The sequence below is a fragment of the Oncorhynchus masou genome, chromosome 32, assembly GCF_036934945.1.
Source record: "Oncorhynchus masou masou isolate Uvic2021 chromosome 32, UVic_Omas_1.1, whole genome shotgun sequence".
Classification (NCBI taxonomy): Eukaryota; Metazoa; Chordata; class Actinopteri; order Salmoniformes; family Salmonidae; genus Oncorhynchus; species Oncorhynchus masou.
In genome coordinates, this window is record NC_088243.1 from 68,859,455 (window position 1) to 68,877,308 (window position 17,854).

General features: G+C 42.8%; 1 protein-coding gene across 5 annotated transcripts in view; it reads left to right on the forward strand.

Annotated features, from left to right (window-relative positions):
* LOC135526515 (prominin-1-A-like) overlaps positions 1 to 17,854 on the forward strand; it is a 96,119-nt gene that overhangs the window by 69,476 nt on the left and 8,789 nt on the right. For all 5 annotated transcript variants that reach the window (XM_064954955.1, XM_064954956.1, XM_064954957.1 and 2 more), the window contains 7 exons: positions 2,001 to 2,153; positions 2,368 to 2,491; positions 2,866 to 2,969; positions 3,715 to 3,799; positions 5,895 to 6,041; positions 9,251 to 9,322; positions 10,280 to 10,372. In XM_064954955.1, coding sequence (XP_064811027.1) covers positions 2,001 to 2,153; positions 2,368 to 2,491; positions 2,866 to 2,969; positions 3,715 to 3,799; positions 5,895 to 6,041; positions 9,251 to 9,322; positions 10,280 to 10,372 — 778 coding nt within the window. The remainder of the gene's footprint in view (positions 1 to 2,000; positions 2,154 to 2,367; positions 2,492 to 2,865; positions 2,970 to 3,714; positions 3,800 to 5,894; positions 6,042 to 9,250; positions 9,323 to 10,279; positions 10,373 to 17,854) is intronic.

Genomic DNA, 17,854 nt, shown 5'->3' on the forward strand with positions numbered 1-17,854 from the left:
TATACTGTACATATGAGATGAGTAATGTAGGGAATGTAAACATTATATTAAGTGGCATTGTTTAAAGTGGCTAGTGATACATGTATTACATAAAGATGGCAAGATGAAGTAGGTGGTATAGAGTACAGTCGGACGGCTGGGGATACCGTCTGGGCCAGCAGCCCTGCGAGGGTTAACACTTTTAAATGTTTTACTCACGTCGGCTTCAGTGAAGAAAAGTTCGCAGGTTTTGGTAGCGGGCCGTGTCAGTGGCACTGTATTGTCCTCAAAGCAAGCAGGTTGTTTAGTCTGTCTGGGAGCAAGACATCCTGGTCCGCGACGGGGCTGGTTTTCTTTTTGTAATCCTTGATTGACTGTAGACCCTTCCACATACCTCTTGTGTCTGAGCCGTTGAATTGCAACTCTACTTTGTCTCTATACTGACGCTTAGCTTGTTTGATTGCCTTGCAGGGGAATAGCTACACTGTTTGTATTCGGTCATGTTTCCGGTCACCTTGCCCTGGTTAAAAGCAGTAGTTCGCGCTTTTAGTTTCGCACGAATGCTGCCATCAATCCACGGTTTCTGGTTGGGGAATGTTTTAATAGTTGCTGTGCGTACGACATCGCCTATGCTCTTGCTAATGAACTCACTCACCGAATCAGCACATTCGTCAATGTTGTTGTTTGACGCAATGCGGAACATATCCCAATCCACGTGATCGATGCAATCATGAAGCGTGGAATCAGATTGGTCGGACCAGCGTTGAACAGACCTGAGAGCGGGAGCTTCCTTTTTTAGTCTCTGTCTATAGGCAGGGAGCAACAAAATGGAGTCGTGGTCAGCTTTTCCGAAAGGAGGGTGGGGGAGGGCCTTATATGTGTCGCGGAAGTTAGAATAACAATGAACCAGGGTTTTACCAGCCCTGGTAGCACAATCGATATGCTGATAGAATTTAGGGAGTCTTGTTTTCAGATTAGCCTTGTTAAAGTCCCCAGCTACAATTTATGCAGCCTCGGGATATGTGGTTTCCAGTTTACATAGAGTCAAATAAAGTTTGTTCAGGGCCATCGATGTGTCTGCTTGGGGGGGAATATATGCGGCTGTGATTAGAATCTAAGAGAATTCCCTTGGTAGATAATGCGGTCGACATTTGATTGTGAGGAATTCTACGTCAGGTGAACAGAAGGACTTGAGTTCCTGTATGTTGTTATGATCACATCACGTCTCGTTAATCATAAGGCATACCCCCCCGCCCCTCTTCTTACCAGAAAGATGTTTGTTTCTGTCGGCGCGATGCGTGAAAAAACCAGCTGGCTGTACCGACTCCGATAGCGTGTCTCGAGTGAGCCATGTTTCCGTGAAGCAAAGAACGTTACAGTCTCTGATGTCTCTCTGGAATGCTACCCTTGCTCGGATTTCATCAACCTTGTTGTCAAGAGACTGGACATTGGCGAGTAGTATGCTCGGGAACGGTGCGCGATATGCCCGTCTCCGGAGCCTGACCAGAAGACCGCTTCGTCTGCCCCTTTTTCGGTGTCGTTGTATTGGTTCGCTGACTGAGATCCGATCCATTGTCCCGAGTGGTGGGCAAAACACAGGATCCGCTTCGGGAAATTCGTATTCCTGGTCGTAATGATGGTGAGTTGACGTTGCTCTTATATCCAGTAGTTCCTCCCGACTATATGTAATAAAACCTAAGATAACCTGGGGGTAACCAATGTAATAAATAACACGTACTGCATAGTTTCCTAGGAACGCGAAGCGAGACGGCCATCTCTGTCGGCGCCGGAAGAACTCCTGGTTGGTTGCTACTTGTTACAGCACCTTATCTTAATGTAGTGATTTGTTGTTACTTGTTATGGCACCTTATCCTAATGTAGTGGTTGGTTGTTACTTGTTATGGCATCTTATCCTGACGTAATGGTTGGTTGTTGCTTGTTATGGCATCTTATCCTAACGTAGTGGTTGGTTGTTACTTGTTATGGTGTACTGGTGTACTGACTACAGGGTTCCTCTACAGGTGGATTTGCTGTACTGGCCTCTGCTGCATGGTGGTTCTCATCCTGGCTTTCAACTTCCTGGCCATACTGTGTGGCACCATGGGATATGAAAAGCACGCCTCCCCCACCACACGGGGCTGTGTCTCCAACACCGGCGGCACCCTTCTCATGGCGTAAGTATTTCTGGCCAACTGGCCGGCTGTCTCTCTGGCTGGCTGGCTGGGTATCTGTTTGTCTGGTTGTGTCTCTGTCTATCTATCTACTATGTCTGTCTATCTATCTATCTATTCTGTCTGTCTGCCTACACTTTCTGCAGTATATAGATCAATAAGAGTGTGAGTGTGTAGATTGATTGATTGAATGCTCTATCTATGTGTGTCTCCACAGCGGTGTGGGTTTCAGCTTCCTCTTTTCTTGGATACTGATGGGAGTGGTGACCGCCACCTTCCTGGTCGGAGGCAACGTGGAGAAGCTGGTCTGTGAACCCTTCCACACCAAGGAGCTCTTCAAGGCAAGTTATGATGTGATAACTCTTAAGGTGACAATGTTTAGGTATTGTATGTGGTCCTTCTCTATAATCATGGTCTAGAACTGTAGGATGGTCTTACTGTATAATCATGGTCTAGAACTGTGTGATGGTCTTACTGTATACTCATGGTCTAGAACTGTATGATGGTCTTACTGTATAATCATGGTCTCGAACTATATGATGGTCTTACTGTATAATCATGGTCTATAACTATATGATGGTCTTACTGTACAATCATGGTCTAGAACTATATGATGGTCTTACTGTATAATCATGGTCTAGAACTATATGATGATCTTACTGTATAATCGTGGTCTAGAACTGTATAATGGTCTTACTGGTCATTTGTGTCCAAGGTTTTGGACACTCCTCACCTGGTGAACCCTGAGTGGAGGAACTTCATCCCAGGGTATATGTATAACGACTCAGACCTGGATCTGACAGTGGAGAATTTCTACAGGTAATACTGTATGGAGGTAGCACTTACTACTGGGGATTCATTTCTGTGTATTTTAATGATGGCCTATGTTTTACATAGACTGGCTCGTCTATATAAACTCAGCAAAAAAAGAAACGTCCTCTCACTGTAAACTGCGTTTATTTTCAGCAAACTTAACATGTGTAAATATTTGTATGAACATAACAAGAGGCTAATGTCTGTGTCAATATTCTACCTCCTCACATTCCATCCGACATTGCTTACAATACATGATGTAAAGGATTGAAACTAGGGAGAGGGATACGTTAATTGCTTAGTGATCTTTTATGCCTCAGATTTCATCAACTTTCATCATCTCTCGATTAGAACAGGCAGCAAAGCTTTGTTCTAAGACTATCACGTTATGATTCCTTATAGAGACTTGTCACCTCAGCCACTGCCTAGTCAGGGAGTTAGCCATGACATAGTGTGTACAGACATGACCATTCCTTTACCCTTACTTCACTCTCCCACGTGACCATTGAATGTGTTCAGTTATGTAACTACAAACAATGGACCTACATGGGAAATATGAGTCATGCATGCTGACTTAATACTTTGTGTTGGATAAGCTTTCTAAAAGTGATTTGAGAAAATGACCGGAAGGCAGCGATACAGAGCTGAATAGAGTTACAACTTTATTCACTGGGTGGCAGCAGAGAGAGCTAACTAACCAAGGAATTGAATGGAATGGAAGTGATAATATTGACATTTCTCTCTCTCTCAGTAATTGCAAAAATAACAGAAGTCTCTACTCTGCCATGCGCCTGGATAAAGTCTTCAATGTCACAACCTTGCTAAACTCCAGCCTGGTCAGTATTCACAAGCATTGTGCGGTGTGCACTCACTCACTGTAGGATACTTACTGTGTTCTGCATACCTGCACATGGATATAATACGCTTTAGTTACTGTAATCACACTCACACCGAATCAGACCATTTTTTACAAGTAATTGAGATGGGTTTGATTTTACTTGCCTAAAACAATGTAACCAGTGGAATAGTCCCAAAAGTGTCAACTATGCCTATACTTCACACCGGTCAAGCTAAATAAAGTGTTTAGCTAACACTGCATTTCCAAACTCAGATTCATGAGCATTAGCTAACAAAAGGTGTTCTTGCCAAAACAAAAAGCAGGCCAGCATTAGCCAGCCTCCTGACAAGATTAGCGCGCCTCTTTTATTGAATAGTAAATAAGGATGGATAGAGCTGGCTAGCATAAATTAGGCTAGGTTAGGGTTAGGGATGGATAGAGCTGGCTAGCATAAGTTAGGCTAGGTTAGGGAAGGATATAGCTGGCTAGCATAAATTAGGTTAGGTTAGGGAATGATATAGCTGACTAGCATAAATTAGGCTAGGTTAGGGTTAGGGATGGATAGAGCTGGCTAGCATAAATTAGGTTAGGGTTAGGGATGAATAGAGCTGGCTAGCATAAGTTAGGCTGGTTAGGGTTAGGGATGGATAGAGCTGGCTAGCATAAGTTAGGCTGGTTAGGGTTAGGGATGGATAGAGCTGGCTAGCATAAGTTAGGCTAGGTTAGGGTTAGGGATGGATAGAGCTGGCTAGCATAAATTTAGCTAGGTTACACAAATTAGGAGTTTTTTTATATAGACTAAATACAAAAAGGTTTATGTGTCACGCCCTGGTCTAAGTATTTTGTGTTTTTCTTCATGTATTGGGTCAGACCAGGGTGTGGCATGGAGTTTTTGTATTGTGGTGTGTTTTGTCTTGGGGTTTTGGTGTGTATGTATTTAGGATTGTAGCTAGTGGGGTTATCTAGCAAAGTCTATGGCCGTCTGGAGTGGTTCTCAATCAGAGGCAGGTGCTTATCCTTGTCTCTGATTGGGAACCATATTTAGGCAGCCATATTCTTTGAGTTTGTCGTGGGTGATTGTCCTTAGTGTCTTGATGTACTTGTGCTGTGTTAGTTGACACCAGTTTAGGCTGTTTCGGTTTTCATTTCGTTTATTTGTTTTGTAGTGTTTTGTTTTGATTCGTGTTACGTTTGTTTTATTAAACATGGATCGCAATAGACACGCTGCAGTTTGGTCCGACTCTCCTTCACCTTATGAAAACCGTGACATTATGTTATTGACATGTGTTATTTATTTTGTTCTACAGTTTATCTATTGTTTTTCAATGTGGCTCTTAGCTAGTGAGGATTTGTTGTGTTTTAGCTCAAGCTGTTCTATTATATGAGTGTGTAGAAGACATAATGGAAAGAAAACAGGCCATCTTAATCTGTACTTTGTATCAATGAATGGGGTTACCTAGGAAGCAGGAAGACCCTCTTTGAATTAAGAGGGGCCTACCCTGTCCCTGGTCTATGGTACCGCTCCACCCCACACCACCACTAAGGAAATAAGTAACAAACCCATCTGTTTACTGCTGAATGACCAAGTAAACAACTTTGTTTTGATCACCATTTTGTTCTAGGCTCTCTAAAATAGTCTTGCCCATAGAATTCTATTTCTATGTTCTGGACTCTCGCGGTACCAGACCTCAACACTGAGGTCGAGGCTACTAAAGTAGAGGCTACTAAAATAGTGTTGGTAAACAAACCATTTGCACAAATGCAAACACACATTTTTGTTATTGTAACAACCATGTGCAATGAAGATTGGTGTAAACAAACAGATTTGCGTGGTGTAAACAAACAGATTTGCACCTGTAACTTGAAGGGTACCTACATAAGGAATTCATAACACATTCGTAACCCATCCATTACATATGAAATGTAACTCGGCTCCCTTTTTGTTTCCAGTACAACAAGGTGGTGGTGAGGATGTTTGAATGTGTCAAATTGACATACGGGCTTCATAAACCCACATTTGTTACCAATATATAGCACATTCATAGCTATTGCTTATCTTTATAGATGTAGCTGACAATTCTCCGTGTTTCCAGTACACCAAGGAAGTGGCGAAGATGTTTGACAGTGTGAAGATTGACCTGAGAGGTATCGTCCTGCTGGAGTCTGAGGGGAAACAGAGCCTCATTGACTTCTCTGAGACTGGCATCGCAGAGATCAACTATGCAGCGTATCTTGCGGAGGTAGAGTACTGGCATTGACGGGAAATCTCAATCTAAAAATACTTTCCCCCTTGGTCACCCATCATTCATTTCTATAGTTTAAAGTGACTTCCTCTACTCCACTCCTCTCCTTATCTCAATAGTTTAAAGTGTCCTCCTCTCCTTATCTCAATAGTTTAAAGTGTCCTCCTCTCCTTATCTCAATAGTCCAAAGTGTCCTTGTCTCCTCTTCTCTCTTTCGTCTTAATAGCCTACTTTGGCTTCCTCTCCTTCATCTCAAGCCACTGTAGACTTTAACATTTACATCATTTACATTTAAGTCATTTAGCAGACGCTCTTATCCAGAGCGACTTACAAATTGGTGAATTCACCTTCTGACATCCAGTGGAACAGCCACTTTACAATAGTGCATCTAAATCATTTAAGGGGGGGGGGGGGTGAGAAGGATTACTTTATCCTAGGTATTCCTTGAAGAGGTGGGGTTTCAGGTGTCTCCGGAAGGTGGTGATTGACTCCGCTGTCCTGGCGTCGTGAGGGAGTTTGTTCCACCATTGGGGGGCCAGAGCAGCGAACAGTTTTGACTGGGCTGAGCGGGAACTGTACTTCCTCAGTGGTAGGGAGGCGAGCAGGCCAGAGGTGGATGAACGCAGTGCCCTTGTTTGGGTGTAGGGCCTGATCAGAGCCTGGAGGTACTGCGGTGCCGTTCCCCTCACAGCTCCGTAGGCAAGCACCATGGTCTTGTAGCGGATGCGAGCTTCAACTGGAAGCCAGTGGAGAGAGCGGAGGAGCGGGGTGACGTGAGAGAACTTGGGAAGGTTGAACACCAGACGGGCTGCGGCGTTCTGGATGAGTTGTAGGGGTTTAATGGCACAGGCAGGGAGCCCAGCCAACAGCGAGTTGCAGTAATCCAGACGGGAGATGACAAGTGCCTGGATTAGGACCTGCGCCGCTTCCTGTGTGAGGCAGGGTCGTACTCTGCGGATGTTGTAGAGCATGAACCTACAGGAACGGGCCACCGCCTTGATGTTAGTTGAGAACGACAGGGTGTTGTCCAGGATCACGCCAAGGTTCTTAGCGCTCTGGGAGGAGGACACAATGGAGTTGTCAACCGTGATGGCGAGATCATGGAACGGGCAGTCCTTCCCCGGGAGGAAGAGCAGCTCCGTCTTGCCGAGGTTCAGCTTGAGGTGGTGATCCGTCAGATATACCTACAAAAGACACACTAGTATACTTGTATGACACATCACTAAAGATAGTTATAATTTCAAAGATGAGATACCACGATGGATTTAGGATTTGCTTCTGTTATGGCTAACCAGGATTTAGCTGGAGTCTTCCTGAGTACTTCCTGGGGTTTTCCTGATTTATTTCCGGGGTCCTACCGAGGTCTTTCCGGGGTCTTCCAGGGGTCTTCCTGAGGGTCTTCATGAAGTCTTCCAAGGGTTTTTCTAGGGTATACACTACCGGTCAAAAGTTTTGGAACATCTACTCATTCAAGGGTTTTTCTTTATTTTTACTATTTTATTATTATTTTAGAATAATATGTGAAATAACACATATGGAATCATATAGTAACAAGAAAAGTGTTAAACAAATCAAAATATATGTTATATTTGAGATTCTTCAAATAGCCACCTTTTGCCTTGATAACAGATTTGCATTCTCTCAACCCGCTTCAATAGGTAGTCACTTAGAATGTATTTAAATTAAACAGGTGTGCCTTGTTAAAAGTTAATTTGTGGAAATGATGCGTTTGAGCCGATCAGTTGTCTTGTGACAAGGTAGGGGGTATACAGAAGATAGCCCTATTTGGTAAAAGCCCAAGACCATATTATGGCAAGAACATCTCAAATAAGCAAAGAGAAACGACAGTCCATCATTACTTTAAAATGAAAAGGTCAGTCAATAAGGAAGATTTCTTTCATCACATTAATTAGTATTTGGTAGCATTGCCTTTAAATTGTTTGACTTTGGCTCAAATGTTTTGGGTAGCCTTCCATAAGCTTCACACAATAAGTTGGGTGAATTTTGGCCCATTCCTTCTGACAGAGCTGGTGTAACCAAGTCAGGTTTGTAGCCCTTCTTGCTCGCATATGCTTTTTCAGTTCTGCCTCAAATTTCTATAAGTTTGAGGCCAGGGCTTTGGGATGGCCACTCCAATACCTTGACTTTGTTGTCCTTAAGCCATTTAGTCACAACTTTGGAAGTATGCTTGGGGTCATTGTCCATATGGAGGACCCAACTTCCTGACTGATGTCTTGAGATAATTGCTTCAATATAATCCACATAATTTTCCATCCTCATGAAGCCATCTATTTTGTGAAGTGCACCAGTCCCTCCTGCAACAAAGCACCCTCACAACATGATGCTGCCACCCCCGTGCTTCCCCCTTTTTCCTCCAAAAATAACAATGGTCATTATGGACAAACAGTTCTATTTTTGTGTAATCAGACCCAAGGACACCCAAGGACATCCTGAGTAGTATGACGGCTGAGTGATCCCATGGTGTTTATACTTGCATACTATTGTTTGTACAGATGAACGTGGTATCTTCAGGCATTTGGAAATTGCTCCCAAGGATGAACCAGACTTGTGGAGGTCTACAATTTTTTTTCCTAAGGTCTTTGTTGATTTCTTTTGATTTTCCCATGATGTCAAGCAAAGAGGCACTGAGTTTGAAGGTAGTCCTTGAAATACATCCACAGGTACACCTCCAATTGACTCAAATGATGTCAATTAGCCTGGAATTGAAATACAGTGAATTATAAGTAAAATAATCTGTCTGTAAACAATTGTTGGAAAAATTACTTGTGTCATGCACAAAGTAGATGTCCTAACCGACTTGCCAAAACTATAGTTTGTTAACAAGAAATTTGTGGATTGGTTGAAAAACGAGTTTGAATGACTCCAACCTAAGTGTATGTAAACTTCCGACTTCAACTGTACGTCTTCTCTATCAGAATCTGTTGAATGGGGGAGAACATGAAGTTTTCTACGGAACATGATCGTCTTATGGCCTCTTATTGCAGCTTGTATAACTCTTTACTTAAAACCGACAACTATAATGTTTTATGACTTGTTGTAAGCCTCTATGAGCCTTTATAGTGTGATATTATAAGGCTTATAAAGGTTACTGTTGTTATGTCTCTATGTGCACAGTTGCACAACTGTTATTATAAGATGAAAAGACCGTCATAATACATTATAATCCTATTTCTGTTTATTTGCAGGTCAACAAAGGGGTGACTCTGGTGGACTTACTGTCGTACGCCAATGAGCTTGAGGCACAGACGGACCTTATGGTGAGAACAACATATGACCAACCATCCAATAAAAACCTCATACTGAAAAAACAACACTGCTCCAACCAACCACACAATGTTTTCTCAGTGTACTAGTAGATTGAAGCTTTATTTACACCAAAACAGGGAGACAATGGAATGGGAGTTCAGATATAAAACTTTGGAAGCTCCGCGTGTCTTTATCAACTGCATAGCCTTGCGGCGGTTTGCTATCGACACGCACGCACACACACACACACACACTTAAGCAGTCTCTGAAATCACTTTTTAATGTTCTGCCTTGCCTTTAAGGGTTGGAAGCTCACACAAGCTCCCCATTCATGGCCCAAAATGTTGGGCCAACTCTGGGTCCTCCACCACTTGCCATGGGCTCAGAGGCAGTGGAGCCAGTTTAAAGTGGTCTTCTGTGGGGTGATATGTGCCCCTCCCTGTGCCCCCCTAGTATTCATCTGGTGCCTATCTGTCCTGGTGCCCCGTGTTCTGTTGGCATTGGGAACACACACACGGTGGACACTGAAGAATGGTTCACCCGTATATAGATAATTTCAATGACTTGATTCTACATGTAATTCTATGGGTTCAATATGTAGTTTTTATGCTGCATTACATTCATTGATTAAGGCAGTCTCTTATACTAAGTGGTTTGCTGTGTGTAGGCCTGTGTACTATAGAGTTTTACACAGATTGCACATTGCTCTAAATATTTGTAAATGTATACATTCTGTACATGAATGTATGTCTAGGGACTCTGGACAATGGTGACCCTGGTAGTGACCCCACTCCCTGCAGGTGTCTCAGGGGCAGTTTGGATATGCTATAAACACATTTATGTGACACACTTGTACAAGGAACACCCACAAGTGTGTAACAGGACAAATATTAGCACCCCCCAAGTTAATCATGATTATTACCTCTTTGTATGTGTGTCTGAACCTCTGTCTATGTGTGTGTCCTTAGCCCAAAGGGCCCCTCCAGACCTCTCTGAAGGGCCACGCCAACAGTCTCCGTCAGATCCACAGTCAGCTGGTCATCCCTATGGAGCAGGCCATGGTAATCAACTATCTTCAATCATTCTTTTTTAGGTTAACATCCATGCCTGGGCCCATCAGTGCTCAGCTTCACCCGACTGGCAGAAATGGCCACGGCCATGCGCTAACCTCTTAGAAGAAAAGGTGCTATATCTAGAACCTAAAAGGGCTCTTCAGCTGACCTCATAAGAGAATGTGTGTGTGTGTGTGTGTGTGTGTGTGTGTGTGTGTGTGTGTTCTCTGAACTTTACATGCGAGAGGAGCACGTCATTGCCAGACGTCGATGCAAGCTTTCATCTCTCACTCAAAGCCTATAGAATATAGAGCTAGACCAGGGCTCTCCAACATTATTCCTGGAGAGATACTCTCCTGTAGGTTCTAACTGCAACCACGTTCCTGGAGAGATACCCTCCTGTAGGTTAACTCCATTGGTTGCATTGTGCCTTGCAAACCAAACCAAGTGCAGCATATCTGACATACAGTGCATTCGGAAAATATTCAGACCTCTTGATTTTTTCCACATTTTGTTACGTTACAGCCTTATTCTAAAATGGCTTTAAAAAATAAAATAAATCCCATCAATCTAAACACAATGCCACATAATGACAAAGCAATAACAGGTTTTTAGAAATGTTTGCACAAACTTTAATATCAAATTTACATAACTATTCAGACCCTTTACTCAGTACTCAGTATGACGCTACAAGCTTGGCACACCTATATTTAGGGAGTTTCTCCCATTCTCTGTAGATCCTCTCAAACTCTGTCAAGTTGGATGGGGAGTGTCGCTGCACAGCTATTTTCAGGTCTTTCCCAGAGATGTTCGGTCGGGTTCAAGTTGGGCTCTGGCTGGGCCACACAAGGACATTCAGAGACTTGTCCTGAAGCCAGTCCTGCTTTGTCTTGACTGTGTGCTTAGTGTCGTTGTCCTGTTGAAAGGTGAACCTTCACTCCCAGTCTGAGGTCCTGAGTGCTCTGGAGCAGGTTTTCATCAAGGATCTCTCTGTACTTTGCTCCTTTCATCTTTCCCTGGATCCTGACTAGTCTCCCAGTCCCTGCCTCTGAAAAACATCCCCACAGCATGATGTTGAAACCATCATGCTTCACCGTAGATGCCAGGTTTCCTCCGGATGTGACCCTTGGCATTCAGGCCAAAGAGTTCAATCTTGGTTTCATCAGACGAGAGAATCTTATTTCTCATGGTCTGAGAGTCCTTTAGGGGCCTTTTGGCAAACTCCAAGTGGGTGGTCATGTGCCTTTTACAGAGGAGTGGCTTCCGTCTGGCCATTCTACCATAAATGCCTGCTTGATGGAGTGCTGTAAAGATGGTTGTCCTTCTGGAAGGTTCTCCCATCTCCACAGCGGAACTCAAGTGCCCTGTCAGAGTGACCATTGGGTTCTTGGTCACCTCCCTGACCAAGGCCCTTCTCCCTCGATTGCTCTCAGTTTGGCAGGGCGGACAGCTCAACAAAGAGTCTTGGTGGTTCCAAACTTTTTCCAATTAAGAATGATGGAGGCCACAGTGTTCTTGGAGACCTTCAATGCTGCAGACATTTTTTGGTACCCTTCCCAGATCTGTGCCTTGACACAATACTGTCTCAGCGCTCTACTGACAATTCCTTCGACCTCATGCCTTGGTTTTTTTTCTCTCACATGGTACTGTCAACTGTGGAACCTTATATAGACAAGTGTGTGTCTTTCCAAATCATGTCTAATCAATGTAATTTACCACAGGTGGACTCCAATTAAGTTGTAGAAACAACTCAAGGATGATCAATGGAAATGCACCTGAGCTCAATTTCGACTCTCATAGCAAAGGGTCTGAATACTTAAGTAAATAAGCTATTTCTGTTTTACATTTTTAATACATTTGCAAACATTTTTAAAAACCTATTTTCACTTTGTCATTATATAGGGTATTGTTTGTAGCTTTTTATTTAATACATTTTAGAACAAGGCTGTAACTTAACAACATTTTGAAAAAGTCATAGCGTCTCAATACTTTCCGAAGGCACTATCCATATGTATACATTCACCAGGACAAATCAATCATATCTTTAGCTATACCTCACACCTATATTTGGCTCCCTAAAAGACATACTGTATATACATACACTACCGGTTAAAAGTTGTAGAACACCAACTCATTCAAGGGTTTTTCAAAACTATGAAATAACACGTGGAATCATGTAGTAACCAAAAACGTGTTCAACAAATCAAAATATATTTTATATTTGAGTTTCTTGAAATATCCATCCTTTGCCTTGACGACAGCTTTGCACACTCTTGGCATTCTCTCAACCAGCTTCATAAGGTAGTCACCTGTAATGCGTTTCAATTAACAGGTGTGCCTTGTTGAAAGTTAATTTGTGGAATTTATTTTCTTCTTAATGCATTTGAGCCAATCAGTTGTGTTGTGACTAGGTAGGGGGAGTATACAGAAGATAGCCCTATTTAGTGACCAAGTCCATATTATGTCAAGAACAGCTCAAATAAGCAAAGAGAAACAACAGTACATCATTACATTAAGACATGAAGGTCAGTCTGTCACGACTTCTGCCTAAGTCGTTGCCTCTCCGTGTTCGGGCGGTGCTCGGCGTTCGACGTCACCGGTCTTCTAGCCATCATTGATCCATTTTTCATTTTCCATTGGTTTTGTCTTGTTTTCCCACACACCTGTTTTCAATTCCATTCATTACCTGTTGTGTATTTAACCCTCTGTTTCCCCTCATGTCTTTGTCAGATGATTTATCGTCAGTGTAGTGTTTTTGTATAGGTGCGCGACGGGTCTTCGTACCCATATTTATTTATTATTCATTTGTCTATTTAGTGTTATGGAGCATGTTACTTGGACTTTATTAAAAGACTCCATTTTACACTCCGTTTGACTCTCCTGCGCCTGACTTCCCTGCCACCTATACACATATGCCTGACACAGTCAATATTTAACATTTCAAGATATTTGAAAGTTTCTTCAAGTGCAATCGCAAAAACATCAAGTGCTATGGTGAAACTGGCTCTCGTGAGGACCGCCACAGGAATGGAAGACCCAGAGTTACCTCTGCTGCAGAGAATAAGTTCATTAGAATTTCCAGCCTCAGAAATTGCAGCCCAAATCAATGCTTCACAGAGTTCAGAAGTAACAGATCTCAACATCAACTGTTCAGAAGAGACTGTGTAAAATCAGGCCTTCATGGTTGATTTGCTGCAAAGACACCATTACTAAAGGACACCAATAATAAGAAGAGACTTGCTTGGGCCAAGAAACACGAGCAATGGATATGAGACTGGTAAAAATTTGTCCTTTGGTCTGGAGTCCAAATTGGAGATTTTTGGTTCGAGCCCCATGTCTTTCTTTGTGAGACGAAAAGTAGGTGAACGGATGGTTTCCGCATGTGTATTTCCCACCGTCAAACATGGAGGAGGAGATGTGATGTGGGGATGCTTACACTGTCTGTAATTTATTTAGAATTCAAGGCACATTTAACCAGCATGGCTAGCACAGCATTCTGCAACGATATGCCATCCCATCTGGTTTGGGCTTAGTGGGGTATCATTTGTTTTTTGAAAGGACAATGACCCAACACACCTCCAGGCTGTGTAAGGGCTTATTTGACCAAGAAGGAGAACCTTTTTATTCTCTATTTTGGTAAGGTCGGGGTGTGGTGGATAATCTAGGTTGTTTTATTTCTATGTTGGCCTGGTATGGTTCCCAATCAGAGGCAGCTGTTTATTGTTGTCTCTGATTGGGGATCATATTTAGGCAGCCATTTCCCCACTGTGTTTTGTGGGATCTTGTTTATGTGTAGTTGCCTGTGAGCACTCCATAGCTCCATAGTATTGTTTGCTCTTAATTGTTTTTTTGTGCGGTTCACTTCAAATAAAATATGTCGAACCGATTTCACGCTGTGCCTTGGTCCGAATGTGATTACGACGATCGTGACATCAAGACTGTTGGAAAAGCATTCGTCATGAAGCTGGTTGAGAGAATGGCCAAGAGTGTGCAAAGCTGCCATCAAGGCAAAGGGTGACTATTTGAATATATTTTGATTTAACACTTTTTTGGTTTCTACATGATTGTCGTAAAAATAAAGAAAACCCCTTGAATGAGTAGGTGTTCTTAAACTTTTGACCGGTAGTGTACAGTCGTGGCCAAAAGTTTTGAGAATGACAAAAATATAAATTTTCACAAAGTTTGCTGCTTCAGTGTCTTTAGATATTTTTGTCAGATGTTACTATGGAATACTGAAGTATAATTACAAGCATTTCATATGTGTCAAAGGCTTTCATTGAAAATTACATGAGTCAATTTTTTCAGTGTTGACCCTTCTTTTTCAAGACCTCTGCAATCCGCCCTGGCATGCTGTCAATTAACTTCTGGGCCACATCCTGACTGATGGCAGCTCATTGTTGCATAATCAATGCTTGGAGTTTGTCAGAATTTGTGGGGTTTTGTTTGTCCACCCGCCTCTTAAGGATTGACCACAAGTTCTCAATGGGATTAAAGTCTGGGGAGTTTCCTGGCGATGGACACAAAATATCTATGTTTTGTTCCCCGAGCCACTTAGTTATCACTTTTGCCTTATGGCAAGGTGCTCCATCATGCTGGAAAAGGCATTGTTTGTCACCAAACTGTTCCTGGATGGTTGGGAGAAGTTGCTATCGGAGGATGTGTTGGTACCATTCTTTATTCATGGCTGTGTTCTTAGGCAAAATTGTCAGTGAGCCCACTCCCTTGGCTGAGAAGAAACCCCACACATGAATGATCTCAGGATACTTTACTGTTGGCATGACACAGGACTGATGGTAGCGCTCACCTTGTCTTCTCTGGACAAGATTTGTTCGGGATGCCCCAAAACATCGGAAAGGGGATTCATCAGAAAAAATGACTTTACCCCAGTCCTCAGCAGTCAAATCCCTGTACCTTTTGCAGAATATCAGTCTGTCCCTGTTGTTTTTCCTGGAGAGAAGTGGCTTCTTTGCTGTCCTTCTTGACACCAGGCCATCCTGCAAAAGTCTTCGCCTCACTGTGCGTGCAGATGCACTCACACTTGCCTGCTGTCATTCCTCAGCAAGCTCTGTACTGGTGGTGCCCCGATCCCACAGCTGAATCAACTTTAGGAGACGGTCCTGGCGCTTGCTGGACTTTCTTGGGCGCCTTGAAGCCTTCTTCACAACAATTGAACTGCTCTCCTTGAAGTTATTGATGATCCGATAAATGGTTGATTTAGGTGCAATCTTACTGGCAGCAATATCCTTGCCTGTGAAGCCCTTTTTGTGCAAAGCAATGATGGCGGCACGTGTTTCCTTGCAGGTAACCATGTTTGACAGAGGATGAACAATGATTCCAAGCACCACCCTCCTTTTGAAGCTTCCAGTCTGTTATTTGAACTCAATCAGCATAACAGAGTGATCTCATTAACACACATCTGTTAATGATAGAATCACTGACATGATGTCAGCTGGTCCTTTTGTGGCAGGGCTGAAATGCAGTGGAAATGTTTTTGGGGGATTCAGTTCATTTGCATGGCAAAGAGGGACTTTGCAATTCATTGCAATTCATCTGATCACTCTTCATAACATTATGGAGTATATTCAAATTGCCATCATATAAACTGAGGCAGCAGACTTTGTGAAAATTAATATTTGTGTCATTCTCAAAACTTTTGGTCACGACTGTACATACAGTATATATACACATGATCACAGTAGCGCACATATGTTTCTCCCAAAATACCATAATATCCATAACTATTCTAAGTCATTCCTTGTACTGCATTCATATCACGTAGAAATGAGTTTGAGATCTGTCTTATCTTTTCTTTCTATATTTCTCTTTTAACTCTTCCTACTTCAATTAATGGCTGCCAAGAAATATGTTAGAGCGAGGGTAAGCATGTGTCTCCAAAATGTATCTTTGTCCGTCTGTACTGTCGAAGGCTCTGCTCCATTCTCCCATCATTTAAAGCTCATATTGACTTTTTATTTTCAAATAAATGAAAGCCTATGCCTTGCTAATATCGATATCAAACAATATCGATATCATATCAAATTACAGTATTGGTGCCCACAATTAGTTATACATGTTCATTGTACCTCGAATCCAAGGGGCTTCCCTGGCATGCCCTGACCATTACCATAAACTTCCATTCTCTTTCAGACCATGGTAGAGATTCATGAATGAGATTTGTTAGTACACCACGCTGATTCAGACCCGAATGACATGATTGTAGAAAGTGCAAGATTAGGTCCTTTACAGGCTATGTAAAAATAAATCAGTCTTTAGGATTTGTAGATTAGTCTGTGTGTAATTTGTTAATCCTGCAATTATACTTCAAATCTGGTGCATGTGCTGAATAATTGCCATGTACGTATACCAGCATGAATTTAATCCTTTGTCATGTTTTCCACATATAGGTTATCACTTGTCTACACTTGTTCAAATAGTATTGAAACATTTTATTTGTGGTTTCTACATACAATATATGGAAAAAAGTATGTGGACACCCCTTCCGACAAGTCAGTTCCTCAAATTTCTGCCCTGCTAAAGCTGCCCCAGTCAACTGTAAGTGCTGTTATTGTGACGTGGAAATGTCTAGGAGCAACAATGGCTCAGCCACGAAGTGGTAGGCCACACAAGCTCACAGAACAGGACCGCCGAGAGCTGAAGCGCGTAGCGCGTAAAAATAGCCTGTCCTTGGTTGGAACACTCACTACCGAGTTTCAAACTGCCTCTGGAAGCAACATCAGCACAACAACTGTTTGTCGGGAGCTTCATGAAATGGCTTTCCATGGTCGAGCAGCCACACAAGACTAAGATCACCATGCGCAATACCAAACATCAGCTGAAGGGGTGTAAAGCTCGCCGTCATTGGAGCAGTGGAAAAGCCTTCTCTGGAGTGATGAAACACGCTTCACCATCTGGCAGTCCGACGGACGAATCCGGGTTTGGCGGATGCCAGGATGACACTACCTGCCCGAATACATAGTGCCAACTGTCAAGTTTGGTGGGGGAGGAATAATGTTCTGGAGCTGTTTATATGGTTTGGGCTAGGCCCCTTAGTTCCAGTGAAGGGAAATCTTAATGCTACAGCATACAATTACATTCTAGACGATTCTGTGCTTCCAACTTTGTGGCAACGGTTTGGCGAAGGTCTATACAGGAATGGTTTATCGAGATAGGTATGGAAGAACTTGACTGGCCTGCTCAGAGTCCTGACCTCAACAACATCTAACACCTTTGGGATGAATTGGAACGCTGACTGCGAGCCAGACCTAATCGCCCAACATCAGTGCCCCACCTCACTAATGCTCTTGTGGCTGAATGGAAGCAAGTCCCCCCCCAGAGATGTTCCAACATCTATTGGAAAGCCTTCCCAGAAGAGTGGAGGCATTTATAGCAGCAACTCCACATGAATACCCATGATTTTGGAATGAGATGATCGACGAGCAGGTGTCCACATACTTTTGGTCTAGTACTGTAACACATTCCTCATGACCAAAA